At 41.5% G+C, this 20,610-nt stretch overlaps 1 protein-coding gene across 1 annotated transcript in view; it reads right to left on the bottom strand.

The window, feature by feature from the left end:
• Positions 1-20,610, bottom strand: part of abcc10 (ATP-binding cassette, sub-family C (CFTR/MRP), member 10) — a 62,102-nt gene that overhangs the window by 31,540 nt on the left and 9,952 nt on the right. The window contains exons 4-12 of the mRNA XM_034187885.1: positions 13,664-13,891; positions 13,431-13,587; positions 13,166-13,326; positions 10,214-10,293; positions 5,939-6,110; positions 4,302-4,400; positions 3,323-3,512; positions 3,081-3,158; positions 2,250-2,435 (exon numbers count right to left, since the gene is read on the bottom strand). Coding sequence (XP_034043776.1) covers positions 2,250-2,435; positions 3,081-3,158; positions 3,323-3,512; positions 4,302-4,400; positions 5,939-6,110; positions 10,214-10,293; positions 13,166-13,326; positions 13,431-13,587; positions 13,664-13,891 — 1,351 coding nt within the window. The remainder of the gene's footprint in view (positions 1-2,249; positions 2,436-3,080; positions 3,159-3,322; positions 3,513-4,301; positions 4,401-5,938; positions 6,111-10,213; positions 10,294-13,165; positions 13,327-13,430; positions 13,588-13,663; positions 13,892-20,610) is intronic.

Here is a 20,610-nt window from a genome sequence, read left to right as displayed (position 1 = left end):
ATTTGGCACACAAAATATTCAAATAGAAAAAAATGAACAATTCCACAAACAAACACAGACAAAACTAGTGAGTCCGAAAGGGTGTGGGCTGAAGCAAAGCTTATTAGCACCCACCCCTGCTAGTACAAGTCCAACAATTCTAATCAGTCATATTTACATAAATATAAATTCACTACTACATGTCGACACACAGACATACACATCAATAGTGCCCGTAGTTAAAGAATCACCCATATACTCTGTATTGCACATTGATTGCACCTTACTTGACTTATGGTGCAAGTATGGGGCAATAACTACATAACTACAGTACAACCATTATTCAACCTTCAAGAGCATTAAGAATAATTTATAATGCAGGTTATCGGGATCATACCAATCCACTGTTTATTACATCACAGATTTTAAAACTCCGTGACATTTAAGCCTGTTTGATTGATGTATAAAGTAAAAAAAAAAAAAAAAAAAATTAATTAAGCAAGTACCTCTTAGAATTCAATGATATTTTATGCAACAAGAAGGAATATATGATTTAAGGGGTTTGTATCGTTTTAAAAGTTGTGGGTGCAAGGATGACCAGGAAATGCTTCTGTGTCTCTATTTGTGGCCAAAAAATTGGAATAAGCTACCTGAGAGACTCCAACGATGTCCAAATATCAATCAGTTTAAATATTTATACAAAGAAATGGTGTTCGACGGACGTGTATCTGTTGGAAAATGTTGAATTGTGTTGTATGATGAATGTGCTTCCTTTAAATTCTTACTATTGAATGTTCTGGGGTAACTAGCTTACTAAGTATTGTGATTTGTCCTCTTGCTTGATCAATGACTCGGATGATTTCCACCACAGTTTATGGTTTATTACTGGCCCGTTACTATATTGCGTTATTGCTATTGGATGGTGAATCATGTCACCCAAACGGGGCAAAATGATGGTTAAGTACACTGTTTGTAAGTTTATTGACGTTTCTACAGTGATGATGTTGAGAATGTAGACATTAAATTCGATAAACAGGGGGGAATAATGATAGAGTTTTCTATATATTGTCAATATTATTATCAAATATTAATGTCTTTGTCTTTACTTTGATTGTTAATGCCTTTACTTTGATGAACTGCCTTTGATCTTGTTTTTGATTCTGTTCTCTATTTTCCATATATACATATATGCATGTGTAAGAGTTCATGCACCATTATTCTTCTAAATAATCACTCATTGTCAAAGCAGAAATATACACTGAACTGTTGAAGTAATCATTACAACTGCTCCCATGAGAAAAGTAACATTTGTCCTTTTGCTTAATGAATGCGCAGACTGTTTTGCTAGAGATATGTTTTTGTCAAGTACAGATTAATATTTCGGCCTTGAGCAAAGAATAACACAGCCTATACACTAGTTCGAGGCTGGCACTGTAAAGTCTCAATTTGAAGAACAATTACTATCTGTCTGAGCAAGACCACAAGGTGCCTTCCAGGTGCGAAGTGATACAAATATGAATTGACTGAAGAAACGCAGCTGTGCCTTGTATATTGTTTTGTAATATGTCTGTGTGTAAATAAATTCAGGAGCAGAGTGGGCGGGCCCTTCAGAGCTGACTGACGGACAGTGACGAGGGGTCATGCTGGCTCTCCCTGATCAGGAAATGAAATTCAGTCTCTAGCGTGATCATTCTTTGTGTTAGTTAACTGAGTTGCTTTTTTTTTTTTTTTTTTACAGATTACAACTCTGACACCTGGTTTTGCAGGCAGCTCTTTAAATACAACCACAGGGAGATCATTCCACAGAACAGGGGCACGATAAGAGAAAGCTCAGTGACCTGCAGACTTTTTATTCACTCTAGGGACACAAAGTAGTCCTGCACCCTGAGAAGGCAGAGCCTGGGCCGGTACGTAGGGTTTAATTAGGTCAGCTAAGTAGGGAGGTGCTAGTCCATGAACAATTTTATAGGTTAGTAGCGGAACCTTAAAATCTGATCGCACAGGGACAGGAAGCCAGTGAAGAGACGCTAAAATGGGTGTAATGTGGTCAAAGTAGGAACAAAGCCTTCATGTTTTTTTGTTTTGTTTTTTTAAAGAAAATGAGACTGTGGACTTAATTAAACATCATGTAGTTCTGCAACAAAACTGTGACAAGACAAAATCTGAACCCTGTCATCATGAGAAAGAGTAAAAGATGAAACACGTGTCGCCGTGTTATTTTTCACTGTCAAACTGAGGTGCCTCATTAAAGGTGAGCGATGGATCCAAACCTTGCATCAGCAGCAGAGACATCAGGACAGAGGCGGCCAGCGCTCGGCCCACTGCCACCCAGTAGGTCTGGTAAACCATCCACGACAAACCACCCGTCTGCTTCTGCTCCTCCCCTGACAGGTCGGGGTCGCTGCCCACGCAGAGGTCAGAGGCTGATCCCGGCTCCGCCTGCTCCTTCACGCCATCTGTTTCAAATCAAACACTTCCTGACAACGACTTCACAATAAATCCTGATCAGCTCAGTTCCAGGTGGGACTGAAGGTTCGATACAGAGAGCAGAATAATCTATATTATAACACGGACCACGGACAAACTGGGGAGAGCTGACATTTGCCGTTTGGTATGCTGATGTAATTTGGGTCAAGGATGAACGCCACCAAAACAGAATGTTGATAGGTCAAATAGTTTTGGAGAAACTACAGATAATAGCTAACAACACTGAATGATGGGCATTGATAACATTCTGGACTCACACACCATTCCAGCAGGAGGCTGTAAATCATCTATATATTAAAAGCGTGCATGTGTGCGTGATTTTATTTAGTAAGATCAGTGTAAGTACACAACAGAACTGTAAATATGTTAAAAATACATGATGACACAAGAAAGTGAAAACACTCCTTTTAACACAGAAGTAATAATAAAATAATAATAAAAATAACACTGATAATAATAATGATGATGATAATAATAGTGTGTATATGATAACAAGAACCTAAACAATACTGGACACTGACGTCTTTGGATCAGCTGTGAGTCCGACTGTAGGACCCAGAAATCAACGTAAAATGGTAGCTGGTGTGGTTCTGGTTTGAATGGGAACTTGATACCTTTCTCATTTGTGTTCTGGTTTTTCTTCCAGTTTTGGGGCACCGCCTCCACCAAAGGAAGGATTTCTGCAGGTGTTCCTGTTTAACAGCACAAACACAGAAGAACCGTTTGAGCCGCCTCCTGCAGGGGAACTGGGACTGTTTCCTGGATCCAGGTCTGGGAGGGGGGTTTGCGTGTGAGAACCCAGGACAGAGCCACAATCATTTAAAACTACTAAAGCTGTTGTTTGTTTTTTTTTAACCTGTTCTGGTGATGGTTCCGTTGTCCATCAGAACCACCACGTCAGCTTTGGCCACAAACTCCACGCGATGCGTGCAGAGGATTCTGGTCTTTTCCCCAAGAAGTTCCATGATGCATTTCTGCATGAGATGTTTGGCCACATCTGTGTCGACAGCTGCCAGTGGATCATCCAGCAGGTAGACCTCTTTATCCTGAAGAAATGTAGTGAACATTTATCTCAGTTCTAACATTTATCACTGACATGCAACCAACGGATTCTGGGAGGATCCAGTTCTGAGACAACTGAGAAGTTAAACACAGCAGCCTCTGAAGCTCACATGGGGGCTAATGGCATAAGACATGTGAAGGCTAACAACATAAGACGCGTGGAGGCTAACGGCGTAAGACGCGTGGAGGCCAACTGCGTAAGACACGTGAAGGCTAATGGCGTAAGACGCGTGGAGGCTAACGGCATAAGACACGTGGAGGCTAATGGCATAACACACGTGGAGGCTAGCAACATATGGACATATGGCCACATGTTACACGTGGAGTCTTTTGTTCTTCATGAAACAAGCACAAAGTAAAGCATTAACTCTTTAAATATGTCAGATCTTTACAATAAATGATTTTAACTATTATTTTGTCTGTGAGACGGCGGCGTCTCAGCTGCTGAAGTGGCCGTCTATCAAGTGCAGTAAGTAAATACCCGTTTCAAATGCACTACATTCAGAGGCTATAACAACCCGCTACATTTCTTTTTCATCTTTATAAATCTCATTGCATGTGCCCCTAGTGGTTGGATTGTGTCTAACTGTAACTAGGATGGTTAAATAGAGGACAAACTTCACTGTATTTATGTACAATGACAATAAAGGCTCTATTCTATTCTATTAAATCCAGAGATAATCAGCGCCACCTACAGAGGACTTACTTCATCTGAACAAAACTTCACTTTGTTGGTTATTTGTTGGTGAAGGTGTTAGGATTTAAGGACTGACCATGTAAACAGCTCTCGCCAGAGCCAGCCGAGCCTTCTGTCCTCCGCTCAGCATCACGCCGTTCTCGCCCACTTCCGTCTTATCACCATTTGGCAAAACCTGCAGACGAGTTTTCAGACAAATGAAACACTGAATTGGTAAAATAATAAAGAACAAATCCTGGTCCACCTGATGATATTACACTCAGCTCAGGAAGAAATGCATGATGGGAAAAAGACAGTGGTCATGCAGTCATAACTGTTCAAAAGTTGAAAAAACATATTTTGGTGTAAATAAAACTAAAACATTTGCACCAATAAGTCCAAAAAAATAATTCAGTGCAATAAGTGCAATCAGGGCTGTGCCACTTGTGAGCACAAGGTGGCGCTGTGAGGCACCACTGTTTGTCATAATGTAAGTTTTGCATCGCTGTAGGTGATGCGTTATGATGAGAGAGAGACGCACAGTGCATGATGGGAAAAGAAGAGTGGACCCAGAGCCTGAAGGTCTTCTGACCAACTGTTGTTGGAGGTGCCAAAAACCAGACTAAGGACTCGAGCTAACAGGACCTTAGTGGCGGCTGCCTCCAAGATCTGGACCCGCCTCAGCCTCCATATTAGGCCGTCCCAGACCCCAGAGACTTTTAAATCCTCCCTAAAAGCCCACTTCTTCTCCCTCACATCTCATAAATGAGCAAAAGCAGAGTCTATGTTTTAGTATTTTTACTGACTGCTGTAATTTTGTTATTATCATCATTGTTATTATTATTTGAAATATATTTGTTTATTTACTTAGCATTGAGCGTAACCTGGTGTCCACGTCTGTACAGCACTTTGGTCAACTGCTGTCATTTTAAATGCGCTCGAGAAATAAAGTTTGAGTTGAGTCGAGTGTAGTTCAGCACCGTGTGTGTGTGTGCGTGTGTAGAAACTTTGTGTCAGTAATTTATCTGTACGTCCTCACAGCCTGCATTATTTTTCTTTCTTCATTTTTTTTTAACCTGAGGTCAACCAACCAAATGATCTGTACATTAAAATATAATGGTGTGACCACAACCATTCAAACTAGGACGTCCCAAACTGAACAATCCGATTATAATCGGGATTGATCCGGACTGAGGGGGTGGAGTTGCCAGAAGACAGGATCATGGACATACAGGACAGGTAGAAGTACCTGGGAATCCCACAAGCCAATGGGCACCATGATGAACATGCAAGAAGGTCAGCCACAGCCAAATACCTCCAGAAGGTAAGACAGGTGCTGAGAAGCCAGCTCAGTGATAGGAATAAGATCTGAGCCATCAATACGTACGGCCTACCAGTCATCAGATACCCAGCTGGGATACTCAGGATGAGAAGGATGCCACTGATGTCAAGACACAAAAACTCCTCACAATGCACGAAGGTTTCCACCCAAAGTCCAGCACCCTGAGGCTCAACACAAGGAGGGAGGGCGAGTGAGTATCAGAGCAACAATCCAGGATGAGACGGGACTCTGTACCGGAAAATATTCAATATTAAGAGACTCAGATTGGAATCAGGGGCAGGAAAAACTGACTGGGACGTCCCTCATATGAAGACAAACAAACCGAAGAACAAACACACTGTGTGTGTGTGTGTGTGTGTGTGTGTGTGTGTGTGTGTGTGTGGGGACCATACGCTAAGGTCTTCTGACAGCGCACACGCCGCGATCACAGCCTGGTAGAAGGCGGGATTAAAGTCCCTGCCAAACAGGATGTTGTCCCGCACCGTGGCGTGCTGGATCCACGGCTCCTGACACACCAGACCGAAACCAGCCTCTCTGTCTGCCACATAGAGACGACCGCCGAGCCTGAACAGGAAGGAGGAACACTGATGGACCTCCTGACCCACAGCTACACAATTGATTCACCAAAACCACATCTGCCGTCTGAGGTACAAAAACGATGTGCTGTGTTTTTGTGTTCCTGTGTTGGACTGTGGCCACATCAAGGCTGTCATCACTCACAATTTAACCATGAAACAGGAGTTTGGTTTGACTAAAATCTCCTCCAAACAGGAAGTGTCCTGAACCCAGTTTAAATTTCAACCTTGCCAAAAAAAAAAAAATTAGGGAGATTTCTTGTCAGTTTAATTATTTTGGAGATGGTTTCTTCATATTTGACTTTTAATTTTGACCTTGAAAGACGTAGGCTAATTTTTAGATTGTATTTGTAACTGAGACTAAAGCATGTTTTGACATTTTTTAAAGTTCAAGGTAAAGGTCATAATCAAATTTTTATTCTATGAACCCAACCTTTTCCATTTCTTAACAATACAAAAAAAAAGTTTTAATTTCCCCACGATACTGAACTACAATGTAAATTTTTTGGCAAATTTTGAGATTATTTATTTGTCTTTAACTACAATGGACTCCCCCGCCCCATTGGAACAATAATCATTTGTCCACTTGTTGCAAAACAATGTCAAGTTTATCAATTTTCCATTGTTTAGTCAATTTGTAAAGTTCATCAATGTTACAATGCACATTTAGTCTTTTTTTCTGTTTGTTTCAAACAGCATTTTTAAACATCCATCCATCCATTTTCTTCCGCTTTATCCGGAGTTGGGTCGCGGGGGCAGCAGCTCAAGCAAAGCCGCCCAGACCTCCCGATCCACACACACCTCCCCCAGCTCCTCCAGGGGAACCCCAAGGCGTTCCCAAGCCAGCCGAGAGACATAGTCTCTCCAGCGTGTCCTGGGTCTTCCCCGGGGCCTCCTCCCAATGGGATGTGCCCGGAACACCTCTCCAGCGAGGCGTCCAGGGGGCAACCGGAAAAGATGCCCGAGCCACCTCAACTGACTCCTTTCGACATGGAGGAGCAGCGGCTCGACTCCGAGCTCCTCCCGAGTGACCGAGCTCCTCACCCTATCTCTAAGGGAGCACCCAGCCACCCTGTGGAGGAAACTCATCTCGGCCTCTTGTACTCACGATCTCGTTCTTTCGGTCATGAGCCAAATCTCATGACCATAGGTGAGGATCAGAACGTAGATCGATCGGTAAATCGAGAGCTTTGCCCCCCTACTCAGCTCTCTCTTCACCACGACGGTCCAATACAGCGACCACATCACTGCAGATGCTGCACCGATCCGTCTATCGATCTCACGCTCCATCTGTCCCTCACTTGTGAACAAGACCCCGAGATACTTAAACTCCTCCACTTGAGGCAAGGACACTCCACCGACCTGAAGAGGGCAAAGCACCTTTTTCTGGTCGAGAACCATGGCCTCGGATTTGGAGGTGCTGATTTTCATCCCGGACGCTTCACACTCTGCTACAAACCACCCCAGTGCACGCTGAAGGTCCTGATTTGACGAAGCCAACAGAACCACATCGTCCGCAAACAGCAGAGACGAGATTCTGTAGTTCCCAAACCAGACCCTCTCTACACCCTGGCTGCGCCTAGAAATTCAGTCCATAAAAATAATGAACAGAACCGGTGACAAAGGGCAGCCCTGGCGGAGGCCAACGTGCACTGGAAACAGGTTTGACTTACTACCAGCAATGCGAACCAAGCTCCTGCTGCGGCTGTACAGGGACCGGATAGCCCTTAGCAAAGGACCCCGGACCCCGTACTCCCGGAGCACTCCCCACAGGGTGCCCCGAGGGACATGGTCGAACGCCTTCTCCAGATCCACAAAACACATGTGGACTGGTTGGGCAAACTCCCATGAACCCTCGAGCACCTGATGGAGCGTGTAGAGCTGGTTCAGTGTGCCGCGACCAGGACGAAAACTACACTGCTCCTCCTGAATCCGAGGTTCAACCATCGGTCGAATTCTCCTCTCCAGTACTCTGGAATAGACCTTACCGGGGAGGCTGAGGAGTGTGATCCCCCTATAGTTGGAACACACCCTCCGGCCCCCCTTCTTAAACAGAGGGACCACCACCCCGGTCTGACAATCCAGAGGCACTGTCCCCGATCGCCACGCGATGTTGCAGAGGTGTGTCAACCAAGACAGTTCCACAACATCCAGAGACTTAAGGTACTCAGGACGGATTTCATCCACCTCAGGAGCCTTGCCACCGAGGAGCTTTCTAACCACCTCGGTGACTTCGGCCTGGGTAATGGATGAGTCTGCCTCTGAGTACCCAGTCTCTGCTTCCTCTTCGGAGGAAGCAGAGACTGGGGACAATTAACAATTGTTTAATTGTTAACAATTAAACAATTGTTAACAATTACATTTTGCACCTTTTTAATAGCAAAGCAAATTTTGTTCATTTTGTTGTGTAACATTGTGAAAGTGAGGGTCAAACATTCTTTAATGTGCAAAGGACCAAAGCTATTGTACCATGTTCTGTGTTCATAATTTTTCTCTTCCACTGAGATGTTTTGGTATATAGAAGAACAAAAGCCTTTTTTAAGTAAACAAATGAAACTATAATATCTTTGCAATAAAACAGTACAAAAACCTTCATATTGTCCACAGAAACAACATTTTCTTTTGTGGTTTAATTAGATAAGGAATGGACCTTAAGTTGTTGCATGTTTCCTTTAAGTTGTTGCATGTTTCCTTTACATTGTTGCACGTTTCATTTAACTTGTTATATGTTTCCTTTAAGTTGTTGCATGTTTTGTTTAACTTGTAACATGTTTCCATTAAGTTGTATCACTCCACAGAGACAGCACTCACTAAAGTAGTGAATGACCTTCTGCAAGCAATGGACTTGGACACCACTACGGTTTTGGTGCTGTCGGATCTTAGTGCTGCGTTTGATACTGTGGATCATCATAGTTTACTGAAGAGGCTGGAGAATCATTTTGGGATTACTAGAACTGCCCTTGCGCGGCTGACATCGTACCTGTCCAGTCGTTCTCACTGTGTTTTGTACAAAACAGTACCTCTGATCTTAGGGACATGACGTTTGGGGTTCCACAGGGATCCATTTTAGGTCCTGTGATTTTTCCGTATATGTAGCACCCCTTGGAATTTACTGCAATGTTTTGGGATTGCCTTTCAATGTTATACTGATGATACTCAACTGTACATGCCGATAACTGCTGGTAATCCCGCTCACATAAAATCTTTAAAAAATTGCCTTCCATCAGTGAGAAGTTGGATGTCTAGTAACTTCCTACTTCTAAATTCTGGTAAGACTGAAATGAAGGTTCTTGGTCCAACGAGGCATCGGCATCAATTTGACCAGGTGGCGCTTAGCTTAGGTTCGTATGTTATACGTCATACAGACAAAGTGAGGAATCTTGGGGTAATTTTTGATCCCACGTTGTCTTTTGACCTCCACATTAGAGACATTATGAGGACTGATTTCTTCTATTTGTGAAATATAGCAATGATTTGTCCCATCCTGTCTACGGCTGATGCTGAGACTTTGATACATGCATTTGTTTCTTCAAGACTGGACTATTGTAATGCTCTATTTTCTGGTTTGCTGCAGTCCAACATTAGGGCTCTCCAACTGGTTCAAAATGCTGCTGCCAGACTTTTGACTTGAGGCAGAATGTTTGACCACATTACGTCCACTTTGGCGTCTGTTCACTGGCTTACTGTTGCTACATGATCAGATTTTAAGATTCTGTTATTGGCTTTTAAAATTTTTAAATGTTTTTAAAAATTTTATTTAAAACTAAAACTTACTGCACACTGGATTTTTTCCCCCGTCTATATGTTAATCTGTGATTAAATCCAAAATTAAGCAAAACAGACAAAAATAAGACGTTAGATGGTGGACAGAAACAAGGGAGACACATGCAGAAAGATCACCCGGGCTAGGATTTAAACATGTGGACCCTGCAAACCGCATTCTTTGGCATGTGGTACTTTGACCCCTCAGAATGAAGGTGGATTAAAAAAAAAAAAAAAAAAAAAAAAAAGGAAAATACATACATTCCCTTAACTTTGTATTTTATGTGAAATAAATGTGAAATGTTTGAGGAGGTGTCAGATGTGCTGCACCTGTTGAGCTCCCCGGTGAGAGCAGCCAGCAAAGAACTCTTCCCGCAGCCGACTTTCCCCACGACAGCAACTAGAGATCCCTGAAGCACAAACAGGTGACTTACAGCACCGGAACCAAAGCGGACTCTAAAAACCAGTGGTGGGCACAGCTAACCAAAAAGTTAGCTTTGATAACCGCTAATCAGCTAATTGAAAAGTTATCTTTTATAATGCTAAACTGATAAACCACCAAAAAATTTATCAGAAGCTACAGCTAACCGCTAACTTTCAGTATTATCTCCGGTATACTCTTAGCTATTAACAAGCCGATTTTGAGTTTAAACACCGTCAACGCTTCTGATAGAATCAAAGGTGATCACAAACCTAAACAAAGCTAATGAGTCAAAGCGCTTCTGTCTTTGTGTGCCCTGCCCCCTGCTGTAGGGAAGCCTCATTATCCTTGACAGCATACGGTGGACCAGCCATGAGGCAGACTCTTGAAAAGGAAAGCAGGTTTGATTTATGGTTTTGATTTATAAATCAATTAATCCGGATAGAATAACGACAATGTAAACTCTGTCATGTGTACAAAGTGAAAATATAACACATATATGTTCATTTTAACATAATGCACTAATTCGGAGGTTTTGAACATTAACACACAGTGTTGGTGTTTACAAATAAATGTGCTTTTGTAAAATATGTCTTTTTTCCCATTTGTAAAAAAAAAGGCATTTGTAAAACCGAAAAGTCTATTAAGTTGTGATTTGACTTATATTCTAAGGTACCAAGAGTTAATTTAGATCAAACTGACACTTATCTAAATTCTTTAGAGCTGCCCACATTAAATGAGGAACAAAATTAAATAATGATCGCTGATATAACAGAAGGGGAATTAATAAATGCAATTACTAGACTCAAATTAAATAAATCACCAGGATCAGATGGCTATACAGCTGAGTGGTATAAGAAATTTAGAGATGAATTAACACCTATTATACTTCCCACATTGAATTGGGTTTTAAAAAAGGCACAAACACCGCCCAGTTGGAAGGAGGCGATCATATTGGCTATACCAAAAGAAGGCAAAGATAAAATGGAGTGTGGATCCTATCGACCAATATCTGTTCTTAACATAAACCACCGATTATTCACCTCGATTTTAATACATAATGACCAGACAGGTTTTATATAAGAACGCCAAACACAAGATAATATACGAAAGACATTACACATCATAGATCATATACAAAAAAATAAGACTAAGGCAATAGTGATAAGTGTCGATGCGGAAAAAGTATTTGACTTGGTTAATTGGGATTTTTTGTATAGGGTGTTATATAGGTTTGGCTTCCATGATACAACTGTTAAAACTATACAGGCATTGTACAACAATCCTACTGCTAGAATCAAAATAAATGGATCCTTATCAAAGAGCTTTACTCTGGACAGAGGCTCCAGACAGGGCTGTGCATGGTCACCTCTACTTTTTGCATTATATTTAGAACCGTTGGCTCAGCACATTAGACAAAATAATAAAATTAAGGGAATCTTTATAAAAGGTACAGAGTATAAATTATTCTGCTATGCGGATGATATTTTAGTGTATTTAGGACAACCAACATATGCTTTACCTGAATTGATGAAATCATTTGAGCAATATGGCATATTATCAGGATACAAAGTTAACATGGGTAAGACTCAATTGCTTGCATATAATTATAACCCACCAGATGTAATAAAGAATGAATACCCATTGATATGGCAAACAAAATCCATCAGATATTTAGGCATAAACATCCCATAAACAATCCCATAAACATTGCTGTTATAAAGTTATAACAGCAATCTACTCCCTAACTGTTTCGGTTCTGCTTGGGTTGTTTTTTGTTGTTGTTGTTGTTTTTCTCTAATATTGCTTTACAGCATTTTGTGTCGAGGTATGTGTGTACATTGATGTTGATAGTATGAGGATGATGAACACACAGTGGTTACAGTATGTTATGTATATATTTGACACGAAATGCTAATAACAAAAAAAAAAGTTGTGATTTGACCACCGTGTGATATAACCGGGGGCCAGTAGATGGCAGTGTTCTATGCATTTTGACAAATCTACTGGATGGCCGTGGGAATGGCGCCAGGATGCCCAGTGTGGTCAGCACCTGTGTGAGACAACCCCTGGCTCCTCACCGTATTGCCATCTGGGACGGACGCAGTTCTGCACGCAAGTCCAGTTAACAGTGGCCTTCGCAACTGAAATCGGCTTATGAACAAATTATCTTCATTTGGAAATAATTCCTCGCGTTCCCTGAATACACGCTCACGTTGGATTGCACCACTTACAAGGTCTTCTAACAACACTAACGCAGCCAGTTGGTGCCATTTCACTCATCACTTTGCGCATGTTTTTATATCCACATAAATAATTGCAAACACGTGGGTGTGTTAATTATTCATCAGTGTGTCTATGATGTGCACATCACTGTAATGACTTCATGTTTTCACATTATTAACGGTTCCCAGCATCACCTCTATGTGTTGGCAGAGGAACAATAGCTGTAGAAACATGCGTACGCCAACCAGGATTTTGGTGTGGCGCACCGCACATTTCCACAGTCACTTTTGATACGTGGAGACGAACGTACGACAAGTTTTTGTGCATATGCACGCTTTGTACATGAGGCCCCAGATGAGTTAGAAGCTGTTCAGATGGTAGAATCTGGTTAATGATGGTTTGTTACCACGGTGACTGCAGCTCAGATGTTCCCTAACAATCAAAGGTTGTTAGTTAAATTCCCATCTCATCCGGTCTCCATGACGATGTCCCTGAAGAAGACACTGAAGGCCAACGTGCATTCAGGTGTGAATGTGAGTAAAGTGGTTTGAGCTGAGTCGTTCCTGAACGAGCTGGCGAAATGTGAGGATGCAATAAAAACGTGCACGTTGCTTTTTTCGGAGACGTGTTCGTACCTTCCTGACGTGCAGATTCAAACCGTGGAGCAGCAGACTTCCTTCAGCAGCTCCAGCTTCACTTCCTTCATCTTTGTTTGTGTTTGCACCATCGGACCCCTTCCAGGAAAACATCCCCTGACTTAAGAGGACAGACGTCTGTCTGTCGTCATGGAGACAGACTGTGGACACACAGAATTCAGTTTTAAAAAATTATGTTTAGAAACAATATGCAAACTGCATCTGGAACACTAAGAGTCTCCACGGAAACCTGAAGACGGCGTACCCGTGCTGTAATACGTCTCCAGATCCTGGTCAGTCAGTTTGAAGAAGCGCTGGATTCGCTCCAGCGACACTTTGGCCTCCAGGATGCTGCTGAGCACCCACGGAAAGCTGTTGAGTGGGATGATCAGCATTCCCACCAGAGCCAGCGTGGTGAAGACCTGCAGGGACAGCGAGGATGTGTCAGATCCGTTCACCACACAGCGGTAAAGGTGGCGGCTGTGCACGCTACTCTACCTTGGCAGCCGTCAGCTGGTGTCCCAGCAGCACGTACGTAACAAAGGTGAGGATGGCGATGACCACGGGCAGAGCGGCCCACGTGTACACGCACATGGCGTCCAGGTACTTAATGGCTTTGAGGTGGGAAACTTCTTGTTTGCGACAGTCGGCGACCTTCTGAGCGAAGTGGCGCTCCCAGTTGTAAAACTTGACGATCCGAATGCCGAAGAGGATCTCTGTCATCAGCTGCCAGGGAAGATTTTAGTTTGTTATTCCAGAAAAAAAAGTTGGAGCACCAAAAAGAAAATAAAGACACATTACACTTTTTGCAACATCAGATATCGAAACCAGATTTAAAAAAAGACACTCAAACTCAAATAAAAATACAAATACATCAAATATAAAATTTTAACTAAACATACACTATGCAACATTATTTCTATTTCATATCAAATGATTCTTCTGGAATCTTGTTTTAACAATCCCTGAATGGTTATAAGCCAACTGGCTGTAAAAGTGATCATTTCTTTGCACTATACAAAAAGGAGTCAGGATTTTAAAAGCGTAGTGAGTTTATAACTTTTTTTATTTAAAATCACATTTTCTTTTTTCCACTTTCACATTAAAACTTTATATTTTTTGAAAGAAGCCTAATTTTTTTATATTTTTCTCAAAAAAAAAAAAAAAAAATTCTTGATCCAAAAAGAAAAAAAAAATTTAAATCAACTATTGCCTTGCTTGCCTCTACTGGTGGTTGGCTCTCACTGCGGTATTGTATCACTTCCTGTTCCGGAGCACAGCGGTGTTTTGCTGTATCTGTTTAATCTGCGCAGTTAGATTGATCTAGTTAACTAGATAACGATTTGTTTCACAGTGTAATCTTCACGTGCCTTAACTAAAGCACTCCCTCTGCTGAATCACCTCTAAATTATTTACACATTATTAATTTTGTGTGTTTTTAGGAATCCGCTAGCTTAGCGCAGCTACTAGCTCTTAGCCGGTTTAGCATGGCGGCTTCTCCTGTCTCTCCCGCGCTTTTCTGCTCTGGGTGTGAAATGTTTAGTTATTCCTCGGCCTCCTTTAGCAGTAACGGTACTTGTAATAAGTGTAGCTTATTCGTAGCTTTGGAGGCCAGGCTGGGCGAATTGGAGACTCGGCTCCGCACCGTGGAAAATTCTACAGCTAGCCAGGCCCCTGTAGTCGGTGCGGACCAAGGTAGCTTAGCCGCCGTTAGTTCCCTTCCAGCAGATCCCAAGCAGCCGGGAAAGCAGGCCGACTGGGTGACTGTGAGGAGGAAGCGTAAACCTAAACAGAAGCCCCGTGTACACCGCCAACCCGTTCACATCTCTAACCGTTTTTCCCCACTCGACGACACACCCACCGAGGATCAAACTCTGGTTATTGGCGACTCTGTTTTGAGAAATGTGAAGTTAGCGACACCAGCAACCATAGTCAATTGTCTTCCGGGGGCCAGAGCAGGCGACATTGAAGGAAATTTGAAACTGCTGGCTAAGGCTAAGCGTAAATTTGGCAAGATTGTAATTCACGTTGGCAGTAATGACACCCGGTTACGCCAATCGGAGGTCACTAAAATTAACATTGAATCGTGTGTAACTTTGCAAAAACAATGTCAGACTCTGTAGTTTTCTCTGGGCCTCTCCCCAATCGGGCCGGGAGTGACATGTTTAGCCGCATGTTCTCCTTGAATTGCTGGCTGTCTGAGTGGTGTCCAAAAAATGAGGTGGGCTTCATAGCTAATTGACAAAGCTTCTGGGGGAAACCTGGTCTTGTTAGGAGAGACGGCATCCATCCCACTTTGGATGGAGCAGCTCTCATTTCTAGAAATCTGGCCAATTTTCTTAAATCCTCCAAACGGTGACTATCCAGGGTTGGGACCAGGAAGCAGAGTTCTAGTCTTACACACCTCTCTGCAGCTTCTCTCCCCCTGCCATCCCCTCATTACCCCATCCCCGTAGAGACGGTGCCTGCTCCCAGACCACCAATAACCACCAAAAATATATTTAAGCATAAAAATTCAAAAAGAAAAAATAATATAGCACCTTCAACTGCACCACAGACTAAAACAGTTAAATGTGGTCTATTAAACATTAGGTCTCTCTCTTCTAAGTCCCTGTTAGTAAATGATATAATAATTGATCAACATATTGATTTATTCTGCCTTACAGAAACCTGGTTACAGCAGGATGAATATGTTAGTTTAAATGAGTCAACACCCCCGAGTCACACTAACTGTCAGAATGCTCGTAGCACGGGCCGAGGGGGAGGATTAGCAGCAATCTTCCATTCCAGCTTATTAATTAATCAAAAACCCAGACAGAGCTTTAATTCATTTGAAAGCTTGACTCTTAGTCTTGTCCATCCAAATTGGAAGTCCCAAAAACCAGTTTTATTTGTTATTATCTATCGTCCACCTGGTCGTTACTGTGAGTTTCTCTGTGAATTTTCAGACCTTTTGTCTGACTTAGTGCTTAGCTCAGATAAGATAATTATAGTGGGCGATTTTAACATCCACACAGATGCTGAGAATGACAGCCTCAACACTGCATTTAATCTATTATTAGACTCTATTGGCTTTGCTCAAAAAGTAAATGAGTCCACCCACCACTTTAATCATATCTTAGATCTTGTTCTGACTTATGGTATGGAAATAGAAGACTTAACAGTATTCCCTGAAAACTCCCTTCTGTCTGATCATTTCTTAATAACATTTACATTTACTCTGATGGACTACCCAGCAGTGGGGAATAAGTTTTATTACACTAGAAGTCTTTCAGAAAGCGCTGTAACTAGGTTTAAGGATATGATTCCTTCTTTATGTTCTCTAATGCCATATACCAACACAGTGCAGAGTAGCTACCTAAACTCTGTAAGTGAGATAGAGTATCTCGTCAATGGTTTTACATCCTCATTGAGGACAACTTTGGATGCTGTGGCTCCTCTAAAAAGGAGAGCTTTAAATCAGAGGTGCCTGACTCCGTGGTATAGCTCACAAACTCGTAGCTTAAAGCAGATAACCCGTAGGTTGGAGAGGAAATGGCGTCTCACTAATTTAGAAGATCTTCACTTAGCCTGGAAAAAGAGTCTGTTGCTCTATAAAAAAGCCCTCAGTAAAGCTAGGACATCTTTCTACTCATCACTAATTGAAGAAAATAAGAACAACCCCAGGTTTCTTTTCAGCACTGTAGCCAGGCTGACAAAGAGTCAGAGCTCTATTGAGCTGAGTATTCCATTAACTTTAACTAGTAATGACTTCATGACTTTCTTTGCTAACAAAACTATTAGAGAAAAAATTACTCATAACCATCCCAAAGACGTATCGTTATCTTTGGCTGCTTTCAGTGATGCCGGTATTTGGTTAGACTCTTTCTCTCCGATTGTTCTGTCTGAGTTATTTTCATTAGTTACTTCATCCAAACCATCAACATGTTTATTAGACCCCATTCCTACCAGGCTGCTCAAGGAAGCCCTACCATTGTTTAATGCTTCGATCTTAAATATGATCAATCTATCTTTGTTAGTTGGCTATGTACCACAGGCTTTTAAGGTGGCAGTAATTAAACCATTACTTAAAAAGCCATCACTTGACCCAGCTATCTTAGCTAATTATAGGCCAATCTCCAACCTTCCTTTTCTCTCAAAAATTCTTGAAAGGGTAGTTGTAAAACAGCTAACTGATCATCTGCAGAGGAATGGTCTATTTGAAGAGTTTCAGTCAGGTTTTAGAATTCATCATAGTACAGAAACAGCATTAGTGAAGGTTACAAATGATCTTCTTATGGCCTCGGACAGTGGACTCATCTCTGTGCTTGTTCTGTTAGACCTCAGTGCTGCTTTTGATACTGTTGACCATAAAATTTTATTACAGAGATTAGAGCATGCCATAGGTATTAAAGGCACTGCGCTGCAGTGGTTTGAATCATATTTGTCTAATAGATTACAATTTGTTCATGTAAATGGGGAATCTTCTTCACAGACTAAAGTTAATTATGGAGTTCCACAAGGTTCTGTGCTAGGACCAATTTTATTCACTTTATACATGCTTCCCTTAGGCAGTATTATTAGACGGTATTGCTTAAATTTTCATTGTTACGCAGATGATACCCAGCTTTATCTATCCATGAAGCCAGAGGACACACACCAATTAGCTAAACTGCAGGATTGTCTTACAGACATAAAGACATGGATGACCTCTAATTTCCTGCTTTTAAACTCAGATAAAACTGAAGTTATTGTACTTGGCCCCACAAATCTTAGAAACATGGTGTCTAACCAGATCCTTACTGTGGATGGCATTACCCTGACCTCTAGTAATACTGTGAGAAATCTTGATCAGGATATGTCATTCAAAGCGCATATTAAACAAATATGTAGGACTGCTTTTTTGCATTTACGCAATATCTCTAAAATCAGAAAGGTCTTGTCTCAGAGTGATGCTGAAAAACTAATTCATGCATTTATTTCCTCTAGGCTGGACTATTGTAATTCATTATTATCAGGTTGTCCTAAAAGTTCCCTAAAAAGCCTTCAGTTAATTCAAAATGCTGCAGCTAGAGTACTGACGGGGACTAGAAGGAGAGAGCATATCTCACCCATATTGGCCTCTCTTCATTGGCTTCCTGTTAATTCTAGAATAGAATTTAAAATTCTTCTTCTTACTTATAAGGTTTTGAATAATCAGGTCCCATCTTATCTTAGGGACTTCGTAGTACCATATCACCCCAATAGAGCGCTTCGCTCTCAGACTGCAGGCTTACTTGTAGTTCCTAGGGTTTGTAAGAGTAGAATGGGAGGCAGAGCCTTCAGCTTTCAGGCTCCTCTCCTGTGGAACCAGCTCCCAATTCAGATCAGGGAGACAGACACCCTCTCTACTTTTAAGATTAGGCTTAAAACTTTCCTTTTTGCTAAAGCTTATAGTTAGGGCTGGATCAGGTGACCCTGAACCATCCCTTAGTTATGCTGCTATAGACGTAGACTGCTGGGGATTCCCATGATGCACTGTTTCTTTCTCTTTTTGCTCTGTATGCACCACTCTGCATTTAATCATTAGTGATCGATCTCTGCTCCCCTCCACAGCATGTCTTTTTCCTGGTTCTCTCCCTCAGCCCCAACCAGTCCCAGCAGAAGACTGCCCCTCCCTGAGCCTGGTTCTGCTGGAGGTTTCTTCCTGTTAAAAGGGAGTTTTTCCTTCCCACTGTAGCCAAGTGCTTGCTCACAGGGGGTCGTTTTGACCGTTGGGGTTTTACATAATTATTGTATGGCCTTGCCTTACAATATAAAGCGCCTTGGGGCAACTGTTTGTTGTGATTTGGCGCTATATAAAAAAATTGATTGATTGATTGATTGAAATTGAAGACTTAACAGTATTCCCTGAAAACTCCCTTCTGTTTGATCATTTCTTAATAACATTTACATTTACTCTGATGGACTACCCAGCAGTGGGGAATAAGTTTCATTACACTAGAAGTCTTTCAGAAAGCGCTGTAACTAGGTTTAAGGATATGATTCCTTCTTTATGTTCTCTAATGCCATATTCCAACACAGTGCAGAGTAGCTACCTAAACTCTGTAAGTGAGATAGAGTATCTCGTCAATAGTTTTACATCCTCATTGAAGACAACTTTGGATGCTGTAGCTCCTCTGAAAAAGAGAGCTTTAAATCAGAAGTGCCTGACTCTGTGGTATAACTCACAAACTCGCAGCTTAAAGCAGATAACCCGTAAGTTGGAGAGGAAATGGCATGTCACTAATTTAGAAGATCTTCACTTAGCCTGGAAAAAGAGTCTGTTGCTCTATAAAAAAAAGCCCTCCGTAAAGCTAGGACATCTTACTACTCATCACTAATTGAAGAAAATAACCCCAGGTTTCTTTTCAGCACTGTAGCCAGGCTGACAGAGTCAGAGCTCTATTGAGCCGAGTATTCCTTTAACATTAACTAGTAATGACTTTATGACTTTCTTTGCTAATAAAAATTTAACTATTAGAGAAAAAATTACTCATAACCATCCCAAAGACGTATCGTTATCTTTGGCTGCTTTCAGTGATGCCGGTATTTGGTTAGACTCTTTCTCTCCGATTGTTCTGAGTTATTTTCATTAGTTACTTCCTCCAAACCATCAACATGTCTATTAGACCCCATTCCTACCAGGCTGCTCAAGGAAGCCCTACCATTAATTAATGCTTCGGTCGTAAATATGATCAATCTATCTTTATTAGTTGGCTATGTACCACAGGCTTTTAAGGTGGTAGTAATTAAACCATTACTTAAAAAGCCATCACTTGACCCAGCTATCTTAGCTAATTATAGGCCAATCTCCAACCTTCCTTTTCTCTCAAAAATTCTTGAAAGGGTAGTTGTAAAACAGCTAACTGATCATCTGCAGAGGAATGGTCTATTTGAAGAGTTTCAGTCAGGTTTTAGAATTCATCATAGTACAGAAACAGCATTAGTGAAGGTTACAAATGATCTTCTTATGGCCTCAGACAGTGGACTCATCTCTGTGCTTGTTCTGTTAGACCTCAGTGCTGCTTTTGATACTGTTGACCATAAAATTTTATTACAGAGATTAGAGCATGCCATAGGTATTAAAGGCACTGCACTGCGGTGGTTTGAATCATATTTATCTAATAGATTACAATTTGTTCATGTAAATGGGGAATCTTCTTAACAGACTAAGGTTAATTATGGAGTTCCACAACGTTCTGTGCTAGGACCAATTTTATTCACTTTATACATGTTTCCCTTAGGCAGTATTATTAGACGGCATTGCTTAAATTTTCATTGTTACGCAGATGATACCCAGCTTTATCTATCCATGAAGCCAGAGGACACACACCAATTAGCTAAACTGCAGGATTGTCTTACAGACATAAAGACATGGATGACCTCTAATTTCCTGCTTTTAAACTCAGATAAAACTGAAGTTATTGTACTTGGCCCCACAAATC

Source organism: Thalassophryne amazonica, chromosome 15 (assembly GCF_902500255.1).
Source record: "Thalassophryne amazonica chromosome 15, fThaAma1.1, whole genome shotgun sequence".
NCBI classification, from domain to species: Eukaryota; Metazoa; Chordata; class Actinopteri; order Batrachoidiformes; family Batrachoididae; genus Thalassophryne; species Thalassophryne amazonica.
The sequence above is the reverse complement of the archived record's forward strand: the minus strand, read 5'-3'. Positions and strand labels throughout refer to the sequence as shown.